The sequence below is a fragment of the Epinephelus moara genome, chromosome 17, assembly GCF_006386435.1.
Source record: "Epinephelus moara isolate mb chromosome 17, YSFRI_EMoa_1.0, whole genome shotgun sequence".
Taxonomy (NCBI): Eukaryota; Metazoa; Chordata; class Actinopteri; order Perciformes; family Serranidae; genus Epinephelus; species Epinephelus moara.
The window spans coordinates 9280748-9299077 of record NC_065522.1 but is presented as its reverse complement, the minus strand read 5'-3'; the positions used below and the strand labels follow the sequence as shown (position 1 = coordinate 9299077).

Sequence of the window (18330 nt, the reverse complement as noted above, 5' to 3'; positions counted from 1 at the left end):
ATTCTTAAACAGCCTAGACACTAACTTTTTTAAGTTGAAACAAATGTTTGTTTGTTTTTTTCAGTGTTGGTTGTCGATTGGGTGGATACTATAAGCTACAGTCAAAATTATACTTGTCTCTTAATCATGTAAACAGACTATCAGAGATATTGGATAAAGCGAGATACCCCACACAGCTCACTTCCTGATTCAGTGACGTCAGCGCCACGCCCCCGTAGGAGACTTGCGGCAGCTCTGAATGTATTGTTGTCAATGAGGAAAATGAACGTGATCACAATTTATGGTCAATTCTTTCGCCCTATAGTCACTAAAATAAATATTGGGTTCGTTTTCCACAAGCCACACATCTTACCAACATTCTGAGGGAGAACAGGCTCTGATTGGAGGGAGAGCTAACCACGCCCACTTAGGAGACAGGAAGAGTAACCGTTTTCTTAACATTGGATAAGCCTACGGTGGGGTGTCTCCTTTATCCAATATCTCTAAGACTATCAACTAGGCTTGTGCCGGTTTGAAAATTTTCCGACCGGTTTGATTTAAAGCCAAATATCTAACCGAACCGATATATCGAATTATATACCTAATTTTACCACTGGGGGTCTCATTCGAACTATTTTTCCCAATAAAAGCCCATTATAGGTGCAATGTGCTTCCAATCCACTAGGTGGCAGTAATGCTGTATTAACCGCCAATACACACAAGGCTACACAAGAAGAAGAAGACGCAGAAGGACACCAAGGAACCTTCCTCCGAGCTGCAAGGAAGCCTCTTGAGACAAACTAAACAAAACACTTGTAGGCTCCTCCACTTCATTTATAAACAAACATAAACCTTATTAAGTTGTCATAATGCATGTTACAATGCAAGATAAGTTGAATACAGTCCCTTGACACGCCGCCGATGTGAAAAGCTTTTTTTTTCTTTTTTTTTTTTCTCTCCTCCGGTTTATCCGGTTGACGTGAATTAAACCAGGTGGAGGTCTTAAACTGGACCGAACCGGTTAAACTGGAAAGCGGCACAAGCCTACTATCAACTACTTTGGTACAGGTCACTAAATCCTACTGATTTTCTGACGTGCTGCTAATTGTGAACAGGAATTGTTCATGGGTAAATGTTGGCGTGAAAATAAGAATGGGTCTGGCTTTAAATTGTGGAGAAATAATAATCCAACAAAAATAAAACACACAGTGTGAACGTGCACAGTTGAATTCTACATTAGTTGTTAGTTTTAACAAAACAAGCACCCCTCACCTTTCCTCCCTTCCCTCTGGAAATCTACATGGCACCATTCCCCGTCATTGACCTTCTTGTTGCTGGCCTTCAGCTTTGTTTTTCCAGAGCCCATATCGATCAGCAGGTACAAATACCCCTCCAGCAGCTCCATGGCAAAATAATCAGTCTTCAGCTCCCTACCGGGCTTCTGCTCTTTGGGACCCTGGGGGCGGCCGTGGCTGAAGAGCAGTAGCCCGCTGGGCTCCGTAGTGCGGAAGTCGAAGGAGATAGATCCCGTCTTCTTGGTGTTCCACTTGGGCAAGGAGATGTAGGACTCGGGGGTCTCAAAGGTGACGGGGTCCAGGGCTGCCACGTCCTCGCAGCGGAACACCAGGTCGCCATTCAGGGTGATTTTAGGGTCACGCTCAATGGCCAGCCGTGAGAGCTCCAGCTTAAAGTCATTGTTCTTGTACACCACCTGGAAAGCAGAGAGGAGAGAAGGTAATTACAAGGTTAACAGGAGCGTATAAAAATAGAGACGACCACATCACACTAATCCTTGCTGCTCTTCACTGTGAGTTTTAGAATGTATTTTAAGGTCTCATCTAAATGAATGAAGATATGATTGAAAACAGATATTTTCCTCTGTGTTTCGGCCTCTTGTCAATACTTTCATGTCACTAAAAGGGAGAATTTTGAAAACATCTTTCAAGGCGCAGATGTTTCAAAACTATGATATCATCACCTCAATTTGCCAATGCCAATCACTGCTTTGTGTGTAATCAGCATGCGCCAGGACAATTACAACAATGGGGGACTACTGGTTTGTTTCCTTTTAGTCAACACTGCTTGGTCTAACGACTACTTTACACTACACCACTTCACAGCTGAATGGTAGCGTATGCTGCACCCAATGTTTACTGGTCCACCTCAGCAATGGTTTATAGTCCACCAAAAACGATGGTTCTGGATCAGGCCTGGTAGAACTGGCAGATTGTGGGGCACTTTCAAGAGGAGTGGAAGCAAAACCTTTACGTTCTGGACATTACCCATATCATGCTTCTATCTTTAAGTGAGCTCCTTTGCCCTTACAATGGCAGGGTCAATAGTGATGAGATCTCCAGTTCATGTTCTGAAAAAGGTAGCTTGTACTGTGAGGATTTGGACTAGGTTTTATTTTCAAAAACATCTGTACTTGAATAGACAGGGCCTGAGATTTTAGTGCTTGTTTAAAAAGCCTTGAATGATCAGGCTCCTGCCTGTATCTGTGATCTGCTAACTTCCTATGAGCCTGATCGCTGCTTGAGATCATCCAGCAAGGCTCAACTAATGGTTCCGAAAGCTCTACTTGTCACTGAAGGTGACCAGGCTTTTGCTGTCCGGGATCCTCCGCTGTGGAACTCCCTGCCCAAGGATCTTAGGCTGACAAACTCAGTAACGTCTTCTCAAATGTCCTCTTAAAACTCACTTTATCATTTGGCTTATTCTTAACTAATGGTGTATATTGGAACTCTAAACTATTTTATCCTCTTGAATGTCTTGTTCACATTTTTAACTTTATTGTTGTTTTATTGTAAAGCACTTTGTTGATTTAAAAAAAATGGATTAATATTCTAAATGGCAAATCGCAATAGCCTATAACACAGCTGCAACAGAGAAGAACATTCCGTCCATAATCCTGAGATCCCGCAGATGCATCCTAATTGCCCAAATTAATTTCAAGTGTCAGTTATAGTGGCTGCTGGGAAATCTTGTCTGCATGGGGAAATGATGAATCAAGTCATGAATGAAATACATGACGTTCTTTTGAAAAGCAGTGTTTGTACTAACCAATGCTTACACAAACATTCTACAGAAGCTGTTTTTCTATCTTTAAATAACAATCCCCTTACTGAGAAATTTAGGTCAGATGAGTGCTCAGTTTACCAATGTGTCATAACGTAATACGGCAATCCGGAGCGACCACTTAGAACCACTGAGTTGCACAGGGCGTGCTTCCACTGACTGTGCATCAAACTCTGTTCAACACTGTATAAACTCCTAACTCAAATCCATAAAGCGCACAAAATATTTGTTGTTGTACAAGAGGTGTAGCTCAGAAATGTCAGTATGTACAGTATGCACAATGAACGGAACAAACTTAAAAGGCTCCGGGGAATACTCAGGCACAGGGAGGAGTGAGTGTTGCCCACGGCCTTAATGTAAATGTCTCCGACAGCCTTTGATGAAATACGGCTCTATTGTTTCAGCTCAAAGTGTGTGTCTATGCCTCACTATATGCATTCATAATGGATTAAGTGCTAAAGGCAAAGTAAATTATCCTTGTCTTTCATAGTTTCTGTTCTTTTATTTGTCGAACACTCCGTAGACAGCGTTTTGAAGAGGCCGTCCTCAAGGTACTACTGTGAAGCAGCTAAGGTCTTTGCATTTGTTTGTGTGTATGTTTTCCTCTCTCCTGATTGTAGTGCTCTTCACACTCTCTCACACACCAACACGTACTCCCTGACAGGTAATAGGAATGTAGAGAAGCCATTTCCCCTATCTTTGTTTTCTGGCGCCGGCGCAGCTATGAGGTTAAGCAGAGTCTCGGGTTTGATTCCTGCTGCAGACATGTTCTTTGGAATTGTCAAGTTAAGACGCAGAAAAGCCTCCTGCTCATTGCGTTTGGAGCTTAACACTCTTTCCATAGCACCAAGACAGTGGTTTTCTATGCTTTTGCCTGTTAAGTACAAACTGATATTATTACACCCCGTTGTTACCACTGTTTTCTTACCTTCTTCATAGCCATTGATTTCTGTTCCTTTTAATAGACTATAAAAAATCAACTTCAAAGAAAAAGAAGTTCCAAATAAATTTTGTCAGGATTCAATTATAAAGGTGAAAACTAGGCACAACCTGAATGTCTGGCTCCACAGATAAATTACTGAATATTCCCTTCAGTTGATTCTGAGAGCTTCTGCTTAGCCCAAGAATGAGGGCTGAATAATTATCTGTGCATTTAGTCACCATTTGCTTTTGTTTGCATTGGCCTGTTTTCGTATTTGCAGCACTGAAAGGCTCGTCTTGTGCAATGCGGTTCACTGTATTGGCTTCTGACTATCTAATTTCACCAGACTGCTGCTGTCATTCCTCATTGTCTTTCACGGTATCTCTTTCAAACGCCCTCCGATCTTACCTATTTTTTTTCCACATGCGCTCTCTCTCTCTCTCCTTCTCTGTCTCTGTACCCCTTCCTCTCTCTCGTCCTCTCTATCAAACACCACACCTACGCACAGGCACAGGATGAACCGCAAGAACAAAGATATGCTGGGTTATTCTTGAACTTAAGCCTTCTTTGGTTATCTCCTACCTTGGCCACGCTGCCACATGTACTGTACACCTCATAATGTCGTCATTAGCAGAGATTAGTCCTGGTAATTAGCCATGATAACGCTAAAACTGGCAGCTAATAAGGCGTGAGCTCTCCTGGCTTAAGGTGTTAGAAAAAGAGAGGGGTAGGTGAAAGAGAGAAAAGGCAGTGGGAGGAGGGAGATTTACTTCCATTTCATTTATTTTGAGGTATTTATTTTTGTTTATCCATGCTGCTCTGTTTCTACATAAAATGCAGCCTGCTGTTCTGCTTTTTTTTAATTTATTTTTTTTACAAGGGATCATACAACATGTAGGGAAGAGACGAGGCAGGAAATAAAGCTGGCAACACGCTGCAGCAGATGACTTTGAGAGCCAGTCAGTGTCTGCAATGTGGCCCAATATCAGACCAAATCTAAGCTAGTGTTGGACGGCTATAATGAAGAATATCTTTGAGGGTTAAAGCTGAGGTAGGCAGTGTCATTCTAGCGTCTGTGGGCAAAAATCCCATAATAAACAACCATATTGTAATTAAAATGCTCTGAGAGAAAACCAGACTACTGCTTCTCCTCCTGGCTCTGTTTTTGGGATTTAAAAAATCTAGCACGTGACGGGAGAATTTAGCCAATCATAGGTCGTCTCAGAGAGAGGTCATATTGGCTGTTACACAAAGATGCATGTACACGTCCCTTGGGTGAAAGCCTTATTTTATAACAGAGAATCCTGCAGAGAAAGTTGCAGTGCTTCCAGCATTAGCAACAACTGCCTACATTGCAAAGCAACCCAAAAATGGAAAATGGACTTATCAAAAAGAGAGTCTAAAAGAGAGCCTGACATTAAACGAAACAAAACTGGGTTACTGTATAATGCACGTGCATATGCCCATGATTGTCTGATGGGAGGGGCTTAGGACAGAGCGGGCCGAGGTGCAGGAGGAGGGTGTATTTTCAAATTCTGCATTTTCTTTTTTTTTTCCCTTTTCCAGATTTAGAGGGCACGGCTTGTTCCCAATCAATACAATCACAACTATGTCAAACATGAATATTTCTATCTGTTTTTCTCTGCACACAGGGGGGGGGGTCAATGAAAAGTGATGTCAATAAGGCAATTAAACACTTTGGTCCGGGTCAATATTTCTGTCAATTAATGGTCAAATTACCATGAAATTTAGTGTGTGTCCCCAGGAGGATATTGGTTGAGTCAAATTCCCCCTTTAATGATATCTGGGTAAATGACAACACTGATGATGACCAGGTTTTCCAGTATTGTTGCCATGGTAATTTGGTTTCCTAGAGGATGGATCCTTATGTCAGCTGCATCCAGACAAAAATCCCATATAACCTGGCACAAAATGAACATCAATATTCTAATTTTGCGATAAAAATAATGCACTGGTCATGAGTGGATGAGCCTTTCGATTTTGCAAACTGCACGAGCTTTCATCTAGCATTGCCCTCGCTTCTTGAATCTTGCCTAAAATGTCAACAGTAAACAAAAGACAGCTACATGTAAAGAAACATTGCTGCTTGGGGACTAGAGGCTGACGTATGTAACAATAACTGCATCTGACATCACAAAAAGTCCTTAAATTGAACACCAAACAACGCATTTCTCAGAGATTGGGTTTCTTAGTCATGACTGTGCTCAAACTAGCTGATTAGGCAGAGATGGGACATCACAAACATGACAGATGATCACGCCAGCTTTTAGTATGTCATTGAAGTGAAGACTCATGTTGAAGGGATTTTGTGCCATCCAACTAGATGCAAATAGAAGCCAGAATGAAGGCAGATGACCAGAATTAGCTTGCTGTAATATCAACTGTGATTTCGACATTGATGTTACTGCATGGGATCTTCAGCGAGAGCAGAATTAGTGGCAAACGTGTCTGTTATTACTGACCAGTGAAACTTTAATCTTTTCACACTACCAGTTTTTTTGTGGGTTCGATCCAAGCTATGTGTGTGCCTAAGACTAGCTTGGTGTTTATCGTCTTCAATTCAGCAGGGGCAAGACATGAAAATGCTATGTTAGCCAGTCATTAAGTGTGTGACAAGATATCTTTTCACACACACTTAAGACCTTTGTGTGGCAGCAAAAGAATACAAATGCAGACCTGCCAACCTTGAAGAAAGGTTATGAGTTCCACCTTACCGGACACTCATGCGTGGTCATGAACATATGTGGACACGGCGGCACTTTTTTTTTTTTACCGTAAAAGTCAATATGCACATGTGGCAAACAGAAGAAACAAGCGTACGTTTACATATTCATATCTATAGGCCTAAGCCCCACATACATCCATAGACGTCCAATATTTGTTTTACGGTGCAGATCAAGGTCAATTTCATCAATCTGATGGTAGTATTCACCATCTGCTTAAAAAATACAGTAATATGTCCTGTTGTGACAAAAAGAAAGATTTCAAGTGGGATTCGGGGGGTTCTCCCCCGAGAAAATTTTGAAACATCACATGGCGAAATCCTATTTTCATACAATTTCATACAGAAATAGATAATAGATCATAGACAAGTGCATTACATTAGCATTCCTCATCATGTTCTTGTGTAGTAAGACACCTATTAGAACTACTCTCTTCTTATTGCCTTGTTTTTTTCTTAAAGAAATTCAGCAGACTCATCAAACAAAAAGTCTTTTTATCATAAGTATGTTATAGTTATTCAGGCAGGGCACATGGTTTCATAACACAGTTGAATGTAAATTTGTCTGCAATTTGCTTACCTTGGTACAATTCTCGCCAGCAATGTATCGACGACAGCCGACTTGGACACTATTTACTTCAGTGTTTGCCCTACCATTTTATTAGGGGGGCACCCCGCCCCGCCCCCCCTTGAAGGTCAAGTTAATTTATTTTAATTTTATTTTCTATATAGTGCCAGATCACAAAGAAGTCACTTAAGGTAACCTTTCCTATAGAACAGGCCTATACCTTGTCCTTTTATTAAACAAATTAAACAGCCTTATGTTATTTATCTTATTTACAGACCGCATGTCATTTCTCTCTCTACATGGTCGCTCTCTGTATCGCGCACGGCGGAGTTTGGCCCCGTTGGGCGCACACACACACGTGCCCGCGCGCACACACACACACACACACACACACACACAAAGTGAACACACTAGAGGATGTAAAAAAATTTTTAAAAAAAGACTCGGCGACGGTGGAGTGAGATTTCTTAAACGGGCGTGAGAAGGTGATACCGTTTACCAGACTGAACACACGGTAACTCCGGTCTGAGCTGACGGTGAGGAGCTAATAAGAGCTAACTGCTAACAGACAGAAGCTAACTGCTATGAGACTGTAGTTAACTGTTTACAGACAGAAGCTAGCTGTAATAGACACAAGCTAACTGTTTACAGACAAGCTCTCAAAGTTCTTTTAGAGCATCAAATCGTACCAGCATACTTTGATGTCAAAATGCGTGCCTGGTACGCAAAATGCGTACAGGTTGGCAGGTCTGCAAATGTAAAAGAAGAGTAGCAGCTGGGGGAAATGAAAAACAAAAAGCAGAATGCAGAATAATGTAGGTTAAAATGAGGGAGAGGTGTCCAACAGTAAGGGAGGAAGGAGAAGGTGGCAGTGAATGACAAATGAGAGGGACAGTGCAATGCAAGGGAGCACCAGCTTGTGTGAGGCATGCAAGGCTCACTCTGAACGGTGTATCAAATAAGCTGTGTCTTTGTAAAGCAAAGGACCCGGATGATCTGTACCCAGTCAGGGGCAGATTCTGTATAAATGCATGTGCTGACTCAGCATCTTGACCATATGCCTTTCTTGCATATCTTCAAATCCTTCAGGGACTCTGGCTTTTTACAGACATTTGTAATATGTGACTCTTCAACGCTGGGAGGGCAAGTCTCGACCGATCATCTAACAAGCTAAAGCGCCCACTGAAGAGAAGCTCGCCGGCTTTGTCCACTAATTAAAAGACTGCTGTCAAAGGTCTTAAAAAAACTGACTTCTTGAGATCAGTTAATAATGTTCAAGCAACACAGTTTCAGTCCCCTCTTTTCATGTGATTATCACTTCCCTTCTCTTCTGAATACATTGACTTGTGCAGCAGAGCCACGGGGTGTTTTTATGTTGGAATAACTTCAGTTACATTTCTAAAACCAGAATGTGTGTGGGCCCCGACATGGACTGTGACTGGGCCAAAGCCTTCCTCAGGGGTGACTGCATTGATTTGTTTTGTCATCGAGAAACTCTGCAAATCTAACACCCTGCAGGTCAGTATTACAAAAATAATTATTTTTTCCTGATGTACATGGGGTTGTGTATCACACAGTTTGAGCCTGCGTTTGCACTAGTGTTGCCAAAGATTCAAAGACAGTCAACCAATAAATCCTTTAAGGTGTTACTATGAAGTTACTTAACAAATATATACCTCCGCTTAGGAGGTGATGTTTTCAGTTCGGTTTGCTTGTCTGTTTGTCAGCAGGATTACAGATAAACTACTGGCCTGATTTTCAGAAAACTTGGTGGAAATGAAGAACGCATTACATTTCGGAACAGATCCAAATCATGGAGCAGATACACAAATTATTTTTTCACTTTCATTGACACTGCGAGGTTTGGGCATTTAGATTGAGCAGAAAAAATTTCATACATCCTAAAATCTAACAGATGATATTGAAGTTCAGTAGTGACAAAACATTTGTAGAACTACGGCGAAGGTGTCATATACAAAAGTACCAGTAATCCTCTGGGGTAGCCTACACATGACTTCATACAGAAAGCAGTCAGTACGGAGCACTCTGAGACAATGGCTTCATGGAAGGACTGGTACAATTGTAACACTCTTGTGACTGTTACAACATATTTTTGAACAAACTACACACATTATTTCAGTCTAAGCATTTGATACTTGCATATATAGTATTTATACAATAATAAAGTCTTTTTTGTTTTTCTCAATTTTATGTTAAAGGAGCTGTATGTGAATTTCAGAGCCTATTTAGGAGTGTGTTTACATGAGTAACACATTTATGAGGCTTATCTCAGTTATGATCATATCTAGTATGTGGTGTTAATGTAAGCACAGAGAGATAGGTTTATTCATATTCCTCTTATACATAAAAAATACTACTAGGCTGCTTACTAATTACTGGACTCTATTTGCGCAGATGCTGTGACGTTTACAAAAACAAACTAACAATGGGAGATGAGAGCAACAAGAAATATGAAACACTAAACTGTACATTTGCTACCACTTGACAACTTAACAGCTAATTTTTCTTTGCTCCGATCGTCAACAGCTGTTTCCTCTGCCCTCAGTGCATCTATCGTCTCTCTCTTTCTCTCAACTGCACGCACACACACACACACTACATAGTTACTCACTTAAGGTTATTCCTGAAAGCAGCTATGCTACTCTTGTAACACTGTCTTCCACTTTGACCAGTGCCAGTCTGTCACTGTCACTGTGTATAGGACAGAGCACCGATGGAAGAATATACGCAGCCTCTTTCATTACTGTTAGAAAACTAGAATTGCCGCCTCGCAGTTGTATGCCTCCACGAACCGAGTTGAGTTGACCGCAAAGTGCAGTTGCAGTTACAGTTTACACCAGTTTGACCTTTTTCAAATATAAAATGTCATCACTTCATCATTTTATCCTATTAAACATTTGTATGAACTGTTATCGTAAGTAGCATATGAATTCTTGAGTTATGACCAAAAACATGTTTTGTGAGGTCACAGTAACCTTGACCTTTGACCATCAAATTCTAATAATTTCATCCTTGAGTCCAAGTGGATGTCTGTGCCAAATTTGAGGAAATTTTCTCAAGGCCTTCTTGAGATATTACTTTCATAAGAATGAGATGAATGCAAGGTCACAGTGACCTTGACCTTCTAACACAAAATTCTAATAATTTCATCCTTGGGTCCAAGTGGGCATTTTTGCCGAATTTAGAGAAAATTCATCAAGGTGTTCTTGAGATATCACATTCACGAGAGTAGGACAGCCCAGAGACATATGCCTCCAGTCACAACTATTGCTGCCATGGAGGCATAAAAACTGTTTCTTTATCGCTCTAAAAGTGCAGCTCTGTTGCTGCTGCCATTGTTTATATTTCTGTTAAGTCACTTGACTGCAGCTGCATCTGCGCAGGTTGTCGACAGCTCTCAATAACCAAGGTAAGGCTTATACATACAACAGTAACCTTTGTCTTTTGCAGTACTCTACCCAGCATGTTCGGGTTTCTCTAAATGAGATAAGGTTTTATCCCCATTTCTGAAAATGGGATATGGTGATTACGTGCTGAAACATATAAACGGGATACTCCAAAAATCCGATCATAAACGGGTTATTCATGTCCATGTAAATGCGTGCAATAATTCAGTGTCTGGGGTGGGACTGTCTGCACGATTTCCAACACGTAGATGGCTAAATCTGTGGCTGGCAGCTGTTGGTGCCAACTTCAGAAACAATGCTAACAGTATTGATACCAGTGGTAACCGCTGTATGAGTGCAGTGCTGTTCAGTGCAGCGGTCAGTGGGACACACTCATGGGGACTCACATGCAGGACACCATTACTCCACTATTTTTTTAAAGACCAAATAGTGGTTTTACTTCTGTATTAATGTTCTGAATGTTACATGAATCTGTTCCATAAAGTATTTGACAAATTTCTAATTTATAAATACATAATAAATGCATAGCTGAGGTGATGAAGCTTCAGCTAGGCATAACCATATTTTGACATAATTCTAATACTTTGGCAAATAAACCCAGACATATGCAGTGGCTGCACTTGTAGATTTGAATATCATAGAAGACTGGCCTTGGTGGAGGTCTGTGCTCTCTAAGTGCCCGTCTACCTTTTATATTTAGTAACTTTAATGACATTTACCGACAATTTGTGATGTACTCTCAGTATCACTATAGATTGCATTGACTGCTGTTGCCTTAATGATAAGGAAGCACAATTGGAAAGGGCAAAGGGCATGTTTTACAGCAATGCCCTTCCAACCACAAAGTCTCGAATGAACGTTTACTTGTGGTAGGTGGGATGTGAGTGGGGGCGATGGACGACTCCAGAAGATTTTATCCCATAACAAAGGTGAGACGAGGAAGAAGCTGCAGAAGAAGAGATAGAGCATCAATATGAAGTTGGGAGGGCAGGACGGCAGAGAGAGTGAAAGAGAGTGAAAGAGAGTGAGGGCGAGGAGGAGGGCCAGAGCATTCATCCAGTGCATGGAATCAGTCGAAGAAATCAATTTTTAATTTGGCCGTCAGGATGGCAAAGCTGGCGTGCCAACAGCGCTACCATGGACTTAATTACACAAAAGTGCCCCCGAGAAAAGGGAAGATGAGAGGAAGAGCGAGGTGGAGGGAAGTGATGAGAGAGGTGGGAAGAAGAGGAGGAGGAGGAGGAGGAGAGAGGGGGAGGGACTGAGATGGAGGGAGGAGTGTGAAATGGGCGATAGCAAGGTCACTGTCTGGGAGGGAGATGGAGAGGCGGAGGTTGCGGAGGAGAGACAGATGGCGACGTGCGGAAGAAGAGAGGAATCTGTGGAAACAAGACTAGGGGGCTGAGGAGCAGAGAGACATGATTTCACACCCCAGCACTCTGACTGGGAGCCTAGAAAACACACACATACATCACACAGTGTATGATCATAGCATGTGGGTGACTTTGAACACACACACACACACACACACACACACGTATGAGAGCACACACACACAGCAAATAAAAACTTCATAGGGCTTCAGTGCCTCTTTTGGTGCCTTTTTACTCTTCTTCTGCGGCGCTCTTCCTTTGGATTCCTGCTGCCTGGAGGGTACTGGCCAAGCGTATCAAAGGCGTTTGACCACGGTGGCGGCATGAAAGCCTTGCCCCGGACCATAACACCACTGATAATCCGAGCTGTGCCACTGAACTAGCACAGGATGAAACACACTGCTGTCTACCCCCCAACCACTCACTTTCCTCTTTATTTTCAGCTACCACTGTACTACTCTACCCGGCGCTCTCAGTTACTCTCGATGAAGGTTTTCTCAGTGCTTTTCTGCGTGATTACCTTCCTGGCTCAGTTGAACTGATGTAGTCATTAGAGCTTGACCATAGGTGGAAAGTTGAGCCCATAAAACACAAGCAGCAGGAAAAACAACCACTAAGCTCTAGCTTCAAGTAAGCTCAAAACTGGTACTGGAACTGTAAACACACCTTCAAAAAGTGACAAATTAGTTATTTCTCTCATAGATATCATATTCTATATAGACCTTGGCTGCGCACACTTGGTACCATTCTGACTAAAGCTACAGTCAACAGCAGAATATGGAAATCATAAAAGTCTCTATCCACAGCAGGCCCACAGGAATAGTGAGAGACTGCCTCATGCTGTCAGCAAACTGCTTCCCTTGATTTGAGGAAAACAAGATTTTTGAGATTCTATACTTGACTACACAACATTTGAGACATGTTTTGCAGTGCTGACCTGAACCCAGCCTCCTAAATGAAAGATGCAGCCCTTGGCAGAAGGTCAAACATGAATGCCAATATCTGATGTTTACAGTACCACTTCTCTCTCCTGGATTTTGTCTCAAACACCTTCCCTTCACTCTCGACTGTATCTTATCTCTGCTTCCAAACTTTCACTTCTTCATCCACTTTTCTTTCCTCACTTTTGTCTGCAATCCAATAAAAATCGTGACAGACAAACGCAAACTCCACATTTCTGGGAACAGTAGGCCTCAGGCAAGAAATAATATATGAACAAATTTCCTCTTATTTTTGTTCGTATCCACAGTTTGTTCTTACTTTGTTAGTACCCAATGATTTCTGGGACTCACCATTTTTTTGGTGGTCTAGAGCACTCTCAGCAAGATAAGAGAAAAACATCTCATTTTCACAGTCCACATATTGTTGCCCAACATGAGGAAACATAAGTTTTAAATTTGAAGAACATTTTAAAAATGCATGATTGCATGTTTTAGGGTTATTCAAATGATTAGTGATTAGTGGAATTTCAGGGCTCAAGACATACTACTATACTTGGTCCACTGATCCCAATTACTGTAATTTCAGTTACTGTTCATCCCTCTGCCGACCAGTGGTGAAATGTAACTAACTACATTTACTTAGGTATTGTTCTTAAATATAAATTTGAGGCACTTTTACTTTTTTTTTTACAAGTATTTTCATTTCATACCACTTTCTACTTTTACTCCACTACACTTACAGTGAAAATAATGTACTTTTCACTCAATTACTATTATTTGATAATTCTAGTTACATCTTAAATGAAGATTTTTGCAAACAAATCATATGAAAATAGTGCAGCTGAAACACTTTTGACAATTGATTAGAAAATCAATTGGAAACTATTTTGATAATTATGTAAGTCATTTTTTTATGCAAAAAATATTTCATGGTTCCAGCCTCTATGACTTGCTGCTTTTTCTTTGAATTATTTTTATAATTTTTTATTCATTTCATTTATTTAAACTTTTCTGCATCAAGTACTTTTACTTAAATGCTTCAATACATTTCCCTGACTGTACTTACATATTTTTACTTGAGTAACATTTTCAATGCAGAGCTTTTACTAGAAACAGAATACCTTTACAGTGTGGTTTGAATACTTCCTTCACCACTGCTGCTGATACAGCAAATGTTTTGCCACTGCTTGATTTTTGTTTTTTTCCTGTAACACCAGTACAGACACTGGAAAATCATATTTACTGTGTTTAAATTTATTTAACAGTACATGAATTTTGCTGCTGCAGAAGTCCTCCTTCTTCTTACAGCCTTCTGTTCGGAGGAATCTCTCCAATTCTTGGTCATGTGTCTGAGTATTTGCACACGGTACCACACCTGCCCTTATATAGGGGCATTCCCTATGCTAATAGGTGACTTATGATCAAGTGGGATTAATAATTAAGCACACCTGGGTAAAGGCAGATTTGGATTGTAAAGAACATTTTGTGCATCTGGAGCTCTCTCTTGGTCTCTTACTTTTTGGAGAAAACATGAGAGAAATTTAGGAGAATGTTGCTGCATGAGGTCCATTGTCTTTTTTCAACACTATACATACCAAACATTTAATTCATTCCTCCACTCGCAGCTCTTTCTCCCTCATTTCCTCCGTGCAGCATCTCCACTTGCTTTGCTTCTTATTGGGAGATCACTCAGTCTAACCAACAGTCTTAAATGTTCTGCTCTCCAACCATCTGCTCTTTTCAATTCCTGCACTTGGCTCACATTGCATCTTCACTTTCACCTCTATTTGTTGCCGTTAGCTCTCGCCATAGCATGCGTTTCCACCGTTCACACCCCTCCTCCACATCCCAGTTCTCTGTCTGTACGTTGACTGTAAATCCAGCCTTGTCTTGATGAGAGAGGATAGTTAAACGCCTTGGGAAGTTTAAGACCCACTAGGGATCCTTCTGATAGCAACCCAAATAATGAAAATGTAATTCTACAGGCATAATTAAGTTAGAGATAGGGCGATTACTGTGCGATCCATTAAAAGTGATGGCAAAAGTAATTACTTATTCAATCAGCGTGGTTTTATGAGGAAATGCGATGGCACCATGTTGCGTCGCCTCTATACAAGTCATTACATTTACAAGGGCATAATACGTTAAGCTGTGATTGGTCCTCTTGACAGCTTGTTAAGCTGTGAATTAAAACCCTGGTGAAAATAAAAGTCATTTTTTGGCAAAGATGAAGTAATAAAGTTTTTATAAGGCAACTGTCCTCTACATATCTATCCAGTTCTACTGTATATGCAGCTGTGTATGCTTGCATGGGTATGAGTATAAATGTGACACTTTCTGTTTGATTTCCTGCCATCCTCTTGTGGTGTTTGCTGTGCCTATCGGATATATCTGGTCTGCAGTGTGGTGAAGAGGAGAGGGAGGTAATAAATACTCGAAAGAGATTCAGAATACGGTATGTCTGACACCTCCTACTCTCACATATGGGAGCGATGTGTTTGTGTGAGTATGACGCTATACCACAGTTGTACATGTTGTGTGTTCTCACTGCAATGTTGTGATATTTTTATTTTTTTTTCCCCATTTAGTTTGGAACAAAATTTTCTCACCAGTAGTTCTGAGATGCCCGTTAACTGATGCAAGCGAGTAATGCATGGACAAAAAATGCCCACACTTTGCAATGATGCAACACAGCTGTTATCTTAAAGGGTAACATTGTTTTTTTTTTTTAACTTGGACCCTATTTTTCCATGTTTTGTGCCTAAGTGACAATTTTTAAGATTTGTCCAGTATTAAGTGACAGGGCTGCAGCCAACAGCTGTGAAACAGGCTGTAATGTAACCACTCAAGGCAATCATGCATCGTCAATTTACATCCACTAGAGTGCTTGTTTTTGCCACTGACAGGCTTCAATTGTTATTTTAAGTGTCTGACAACATTATGGAAAGGATCCCTACAGAGAGACCTTTTTGTTAAAGAGTAAGATCCTTCTTGTTAAACCAGAAACTGCCCAAAAATCACTATTTCTACATTTAATTTTAGTGTGAATAGAGTTACCATATTTTTACATCTAACTGGGTGAATTAAGGGTTCATTTCAATCAAACCGGAGTTGGCGAAAGACTGACCAGATTTGCTTTTACAAGTTGTATTTTGTTTCTGTCAACTCTAAATGAGTGTGTTTTACGATGATAAAATGACTATTTATTTAAACAGAGTCTGATGAGTTTAGCGATCACAATTTTGGCTCTGCTTTTGGTTGGAAAAAGCATCTTAATCCTAAAAATTGTCTGACACCTGTCAATGGCAAAACAATTACTTTTGGTGGATGCACAGTGATGGTTCATGATTGCCCAGAGTGGTTACATTGCAGCCTGTTTCACTGCTTCTGGCTGGGGCCTTGTCGCTTAATGCTTGACCAATTTCAAAATATGTTGTTGCAATTGGCCACTTGGACACAAAAGCATAGGAAAATACAGACCAGGTTGAAAAATACTGAAGTTTCCCTTGAAATCAACCACAAACTGCGGGCTAAAGTGGGCGGAATTGTTTTCATAGCATGTAACCAGATGAGGCAGGGAGATACACAAAGAAGAACGTGTGCATGGTTGCATGTTTGATCAGCTACATACAGTATACATTCACTGCATAATCACACAGAACAACTCACATCTTTAAGGCACCCCATGAAGTTGTTGCTGACTGGCGATCCGGGCAGGTCGGCGGTGTTGGGGCTCCCTCCAATGTAGAAGAAGTCATCTGAGCCCAACATGGTGTAATCCTCCTGGGTGTAACCAGTGGTGGTCAATATACCATCCACTGAGATGGTGACCTGGCATAGGCATGGCCCAAAGGAGACAGACAGAGAGAGATAGAGAGAGAAAGAAATAGAGCAGGGATAGGTAGACATAGAGAATGATGAGAGTGGAGAGAAATTAGAGGAATGAGGAGGAAAAACAAGGAAGAAAGTGGATTAAACACCAGAGATAGGTGGGGTTGTCCCCTAAATGGTATCGCTTGGTTGGTTGCTTTTGGTGCCACTCAGACTGGGGGCTTTCACTCTAAAGTGCAGTTGCTAAGAGAAAACCAATGGAACGGTGCTATGCTTGCTGTGTAATCACTGACTCCTGATTTAATTGAGTAATGGCTAAAGTAGGCTTTAACTGTATCCCTCACTGGATTAAGTGCACAGTAAAGACATGTACAAATCAATATAGCAGCCAGGACAAAAACATGAATTTACAGGTAATTACTGTTTTTAAAATAATAACTGGGCCTTCACTGTGACTGACATAGCTATTCTGTGATATTCCTTTGCTGAACCAGCCCTCATTCAATGAACTACCAGTAACAATAAACTACTAGTAACAATAAACTACTAGTAACAATAAATACTGTTTCAATATTCAATTGCCTCGAGTCTTCGTCTTTTGTGCAAGGTTACACATCTTGTGCCACACGTTTGATGAGCCGCAAGCTGATGGTATGAGAGTCTTAATACCCCCCCCCCCCCCCCAAAAAAATAAACAAAAAATAAAAACAGATGCATAAAGGGTACATTTTGAGGCTCCTCCTGGCATTTCTGTGAGATTGCACTATTTTTTTTAAATCTCAAACGGTATTTTGATCTCTGCACAATTAAGTCTCAGTGCCCTTGTATAAATGGAACATGACTAAGTTGATCAAAAAGAGTTTTAACCTAAATTACAACAGCATATGAGGGGACTACTTTTGTTACACAAGGCCTTACAAGATGAGGTGAAGCAACCGTTTCAAATGTAACACCAGACCCTACCTTGTCGGTTCAAAGGATGCCCTTTAGAGTGAAGAAAATGACATGAGATATCCTCACATTAAAATAGAATGCATCTTACATGAGGATAAGGATTTCCTCTACTTGGTTCTTCCAGGAGCATTCTTTTACATAATACTCATAACAAAGAAGCAAATTGCAGTACTTGATAAAAATGCTAATAAGTATAATTTGGCTAATTATATTATATCCTGGCTGTATTTGCTATCAGTGCCGCGGCTATGCTGCTACACAAACATCCTGCCAAATAATGCTGTTTGATTTGGGGGGGATTTTTGCAGTTAGTGACCAATTTATTGTCTAATTATCCTAATGGAGTTGGCCTGGGCGAAAGTGAAGTACTCATGTCTCTGATTCAACATCTGTTATTCTGCATAAATGTACACAGCTTAAATACAGGACTGCAGGGAGCCGTGTACACAACCATCTGTTTTTCATTACCTCTGCACACTCAGAAGTGATGCTAACACAAACTACCTGCGTTTC

At 40.9% G+C, this 18330-nt stretch overlaps 1 protein-coding gene across 1 annotated transcript in view; it reads right to left on the bottom strand.

Moving 5' to 3' along the window:
* The window catches only part of LOC126404194 (neurexin-2-like), an 813153-nt gene that overhangs the window by 428276 nt on the left and 366547 nt on the right, over positions 1 to 18330 (bottom strand). Inside the window, exons 8-9 of the mRNA XM_050067247.1 lie at positions 16702 to 16863; positions 1252 to 1690 (exon numbers count right to left, since the gene is read on the bottom strand). Of these exons, the coding sequence (XP_049923204.1) occupies positions 1252 to 1690; positions 16702 to 16863 (601 nt within the window). The remainder of the gene's footprint in view (positions 1 to 1251; positions 1691 to 16701; positions 16864 to 18330) is intronic.